This window comes from Mandrillus leucophaeus, unplaced genomic scaffold, assembly GCF_000951045.1.
Source record: "Mandrillus leucophaeus isolate KB7577 unplaced genomic scaffold, Mleu.le_1.0 Scaffold153, whole genome shotgun sequence".
NCBI classification, from domain to species: domain Eukaryota; kingdom Metazoa; phylum Chordata; class Mammalia; order Primates; family Cercopithecidae; genus Mandrillus; species Mandrillus leucophaeus.
In genome coordinates, this window is record NW_012101510.1 from 812,669 (window position 1) to 818,514 (window position 5,846).

The following is a 5,846-nucleotide window of genomic DNA, read 5'->3' on the forward strand; positions in this document are numbered from 1 at the left end:
CCCCCGCCTCCTCCAGCAGTTTCCTCTTCACAGTGCCCAGCTCCTGGTGGGCTTCTCACTTGATATTGTTGGCCACTGCCACTGCAGTCTGCAGATCCGGTTGGAATCACCTCCATTCCTTGGCTTCCTTCTGAAAATGCCAGAGCCCACCCCTGTGTCAGATGCCTGCCAGGGCTGGTGCCTGGGCAGAGACCCCAGAGTCCCTGTGTCAGTCACCAAGAAAGAACAACCAGCAGTGCTTAGTGAGGCCCTTCTTTCACCGCGTCTCACTGCTAGGAAAAGGCACTGGTGGGAATTACACCTTCAGGTTATGAGAGCTCTCCATCCTGACAACAAATGACTGCTTTGATTTTACTTCCTGCTGGCAAGAATTTAGTTTCAGGGCCCAGGTCATGAAAATGTTCCAAGAGAAAGCAGGATAGAGACAGTGATCCAGATCTCGGAGGGGGTAATTTATAGGAAGATTGTGGTGAAGGCTCCCACCACATCTCCCCTGTATCTGCTCGGTCAGAGTCTTTAGTTGCCTCCCCAAATCTGACTTCTGTTCCTCCGGCTTGATCACATTACCTAGAAATAGACAATTCAGATAGGCCTTGGAAGAGTTGTGAGACTCTTGAGAGAAGGTAAGTCAGGTAGCAAAGGGGCAGCTCCAGATGCCACAGCAGGTGTTCAAATCTATCCATTCTACTCTAAATGCAACTTTCAGCAATTTCAATTTACCCTGCAAAGAGGGGCTGGAAGAAGTAAGTTCCTCCAAGACAGGCAACAGGATGATCTGAAAAATACATGGTGCACATTGAGGTTACAACCTCAGCAAACAGAATGCACAACCAAATAGCAGCACTACAGGAAGAGGCCTCAATGGCCATGCACACTTGCACACCGAGCCCAGCCTCCCTTGCACTCACACACAGTCGTCCTAAGCATCCTTTATCACTGTGAGATAGAAGCTTTCACATAACAGAGCACATGACTGCTTATTCCTCCTGCGGTCTGTAAAGCACTTTCCAGAGTCGTGGGTGTCAATCACAGTTAAGCCTCTGAATCACTGATGAAGCTTTTGAAAAGCACTTACGTTCTAGCCCCACACTCCAGGTACACGGAGGCAGAATCTCCAAGGGCAAACGGAACCCAGGGATGTGTGCATTTAACATCTTCCCAGGCGGCTTGCCTGCCTCTCCCTACTTAAGGACACCTGCAGCCCCTCATTCTCCCTGCCTCCAATTCTCTCCATATGGCTATCAGTCATTCGAGTTTAAATGTGATGGTGTCAGTCACCAAGCTGAAATTTCTCAACAGGTCCTCATCCTCTAACCTAGAGCATTAGTTTTCTATGAAGCATGTGAATCAGAATCACCAGAGAAGGCTAAAAAGATGCCTGTGGGCAGGTCCTACCCCAGCAGTTCTAGTTCTAGTGGGCCTGTGAGTCTGCATCTGGGATCACTCTGCAGAGTAGAAAACACTCCCTAATTTCCTCTTATTTTTCAGTCCATTTCTCTCCCATCAGGATCTTATGGGAAGGAGTGATTGGTCTAGGGCCGGATTCGTGTGTCCCAGGGTCTCTGAGCAAAAAGATATCTGAATAATACTTCAAAATCCTTTTAAAAAGTTTAACAGCTTTTCAAAAGATGGCTTGGGTTACTGTCAGTCTTGGATATATGATGATATAACCACAGGGGTGGGCCTAAATTTTGCTGTGGACATTAATTACACACTGGTTTTCTTGGTGTGTCTGTGCTGACTTTTAAGGATTTAGGGACAATACAACCCCATTCTCAACAGCAAAATATCACGAAAACAAAAACAAACAGAACAGAACTTGTCTTCTTTGACTTTTCTTCTCAATCATGGTGCTGGGTTTGGAAGGATACACTGACGATGATGGCGTACAGGTTTTCAGTTGTATTCTGAGAACAGCCTGGATGGCACCAATGCTGAATGCTGAGGTCCCGCAGTTCTACCGCATGTCATGTCCAAGGAGAAATGGGGCAGGCGCTGTCAACTCTCACTCATACCAACTCATCAATAACTGGAATACACAGGTTCGTGCACAGAGCTGCCATGCACACCAAATAAGCAAACACTGAACTATCGTGAAAAATACAGGTTAATACAGGTTAGGTTCCCGAGATCCTCTGGTCACAACATTCTCATCAACTGAAATGCCATTTGCGTTGCACAGGTTCATCTGCCAATTTCTCCATAAAACAAGCAAGTCTCATCAGCAGTGGAAATCCATTCTTCCCATTTCCTTCTTCCTGATACTGAGCAAGTATTTTTAAATTCTTCCTCAGCCTCCTGATCTGCAGAATCTGCCTTGCCTGCAAGGTTAACCTTTCTCACACTTTACAGCCTTTTGAAACCTGGGAGCCGACCAGCATTAGCCAAGAAGGATTTAATATTTTCCTGATTTTGGGCGATGTGCACGTAAATGTCTTTGGTTTTCAGTCTCACAATAACGTTGCCCACTGCTTTTTAAAATTGGCTGTCTTCTCATGAATCCATGAATTTGGCCACTTTTCCATCTTTTCCACGGCTGCATCACACTCTACAGATGTCCCTTTAGCACGTCAGGGCAGCTTTACAAACGTATTGTTAAACACAAACATATTGTCAAACTTCCTCTCCCTTTCTCTCGTCGATTCAATAACTCACGTTTAACAGTTCAGGAGCTCATGCCTTCACGAAGCTTCCCTAACACACATTTTCTCTGCACGTCTCTCCCAGCCTCCCTGTGCTTAGGGACAGTGGACAGCACTGCGGCACTGCACTTGGGGCCATTTTAAACAGCGAAGTCACCAAAACCAAGTAAAAAAATGCTAAAAGTGCAGTAGTAAATAGACCACAGAAAAGACACGTGTACAGTACGAGAAGGTAAAGTGTTCGCCTGACCTCATGGGGAGCATAAGCACCAGATGACTCAACTTTTTCACTTCTCTGTGCATGTCCAAAAATGACAAAAATGACTGTGAAAGTGCTCGGTGTGTTGATTTGGGGGTTAAAATACATTTTAGAAGCTGGGTGCCGTGGCCCATGCCTGTAATCTCAGCACTTTGGGAGGCTGAGGCGGGAGGATCACCTGAGGTTGGGAGTTCAAGACCAGCCTGACCAATATGGAGAAACCCCGTCTCTGCTAATTAAATTCAAAATTAGCCGGGCATGGTGGCGCAAGCCTGCAATCCCAGCTACTCGGGAGGCTGAGCAAAACTCCATCTGAAAAAAAAATAACAATTTTAGCTAGCAGGTGGATTTCAAAAATGTGAAATCTGTGAATAAGGAGGATCAACTGCATGGGGTGGGAAACTTCTCAGGCAACTGACCAAGCTATTCTTAGTAATGGCTGGTGTGACCTAAATGCTTTGTCCATTAAATCTTTTTTTTTTTTTTTTTTTGAGGCGGAGTTTCACTCTGTTGTCCAGGTTGAAGGGCAATGGCGCGATCTCAGCTCGCTGTAACCTCTGCCTCCTGGGTTCATGCGATTCTCCTCCCTCAGCCTCCTAAGTAGCTGGGATTACAGGCATCCGCCACCACACCTGGCTAATTTTTGTATTTTTAATAGAGACGAGGTTTTACCATGTTGGCCAAGTTGGTCTCAAACTCTTGACCTCAGGTGATCCACCCACCTCGGCCTCCCAAAGTGCTAGGATTACAGGCGTGAGCCACCACACACGGCCATGTCCATTAAGTCTTTTGTCACAAAAGCAAAGAACATTAGATATGACAATTTGATAAGGCTCATTTGGACAAAGCAGGCAATGTTTAATCCCTTTTAAAAATTTCTTTCCCAAGTCAAAGTAAACAATGAGCTCATAAGCCACATGCTGATGCCTCTTCAGCAACTAAGTGGCCAACATCTGTAAGTTACTTGATATCCTATCATCAATGGCACACATGCAGGAATTGTTTTCTTCCTTAGACCAAGAGCACACATTGTTCATCCACTGTGACACCTATCATCCATCTCTATCAGATCTAAGAGACAACACAGAGTCAATACTTGGTGACTGGCAAGGTATTTCTTCTGAATAACCCATTCCTACCCCGCAGAATGTCCTTAGGAAGAGTCCCTGTGAACTCTCACACAGTCACAGCTGAAGTGTCCCAACTTGCAGCCTCCAAGCCGATCAGGCTGCATAGAGACAGTGGCAGCAGCATGGCTCACACACAGCACATCTAGCACACACAAGAAATATTTGTGGCCAGGTACAGTGATTCACATCTGTAATCCCAGTGCTTTGGGAGGCTGATTTGGGACGATCGCTTGAGCCCAGGAGTTGGAGGCTGTGGTGAGCTATGGTCGTACCACTGCACTCCAGCCTAGGCAACAGACTGAGACCCTCTCTCTAAAACAACAACAAAATGAACAACAAACAACAAAGCATTTGCTATTTTTCACAGTCACTTATGTTGCTTATTATTTTCTTCTGTTATCCAGTTTTAAACTTAGTTTAAGAGATTAATGATTGTTTCTTAGGGGCTATTCTTCCCGGGAGACTACAGCACACTCAAATGAAAGACTCTTCATAAACCCCAGCCAACACACGGTCGAAAACCTTCCCACAGTCACCCACTGCTGCTGGGTTCTTTAGTGTCCTACTCACTCCCATTCCACATTTCACCTGGGCTTGACCCCACTTATTTTTTAGGTCACTGATAAGTTGATTACTATGTAACTTGCCAGCCTGGTGCTGTTCCACCTCATCTTCCAATGCAAACATGGTTTCTTTCATGTCTTTGATCTCTGCATCACTCTCCGATGTTTCTTCTTGTAGCTTTAGGCTGGTTCTGTTTAGCTGTTCTGCTTGGTGATTGCATATCTCCTTCAGGTATGAATAATCTTTTTCCACTTAAAATAAAAGGAAAGTTCCCTGGTTGGCTTAACAACAACAAAGTTCGCATGGTGATCAGTCCACTACAAGCCAAAGCCCCATCACGGACACAATATACCCATGTAACAAACCTGTGCATTAACCCCCTCAATCTAAAATAATACATTACAAAAAGCCCCTGGCAAGTCAGCAGCAGGCTCATGGACACAGTGGCAAAGACGCCCTTGGCATGTGCTGTTTCTTGCATTATTGGCCTCAGAAACAGCTGAGGCTACGAATAGTCAGAGAAAGATGATGTATGCTTCCAAACGGCTGGATTTTGTGCCCCTTCCTACAAGTCAAAGGGAATCCGCACACACTTAAATATTCCTCTTTCCTGCAGCTGGGGGAGCAGTGCTTTCCTGGGAGGCACTGGCCCTGCACCAAGAGGGCTCCTTGGTGTGGCCGCCCCACCGCACATCAGCTGTGGAGTGGCGCCCTCTGCTGCTGAGCTGTGAACAACGCCCCTGAAGCCAGGCTGATCTGCAATCTCCTTAGCCATAAGATACTTAGCCATTAAATTACAACGTTTCTTTAGAGAAATACATTATGAACCTGATAGAGAAACACGGTGGAAGGCACAGAGCACTGAAACATACACACACCAGAAGCAGAAAAGTGGCACAGTACAGTCGTTCCACTTGTTCAATTTTTGATTGTTAAATATTTTAAATATACAGGAAACTTCCAAAAATAATGACAAACAGGTATCCAGACTTAACAATAGTTAAATTTTGCCACACTTGCAAAATCTTTTTACTCTAGGAAGAATTTTTTAAGCTTCAATGTTCCCTCCCACCTCCAAGAGTAATAAACATTATCCTAAAATTGGTATGTGGTCATCCCTTGAATGGTTTTTCACTTTCACTATGTATGTATGTATCCATGATAATGCGTAGTACAGTTCTGGGTGTTCTGAATGTTTTACACAATGATGCTATACTATACTGTGCTTTTAGAGTATACTATATTATGTTG

The 5,846-nt window shown here is 45.1% G+C and overlaps 1 protein-coding gene across 1 annotated transcript in view; it reads right to left on the reverse strand.

The window, feature by feature from the left end:
- The window catches only part of LOC105536024 (cytospin-B), a 65,019-nt gene extending 60,178 nt beyond the window's left edge, over nucleotides 1-4,841 (reverse strand). Inside the window, 3 exon segments of the mRNA XM_011975293.1 lie at nucleotides 8-123; nucleotides 487-567; nucleotides 4,631-4,841. Of these exon segments, the coding sequence (XP_011830683.1) occupies nucleotides 8-123; nucleotides 487-567; nucleotides 4,631-4,730 (297 nt within the window). The 5' untranslated portion in view covers nucleotides 4,731-4,841.
- Between the last annotated feature and the right edge of the window lie 1,005 nt (nucleotides 4,842-5,846).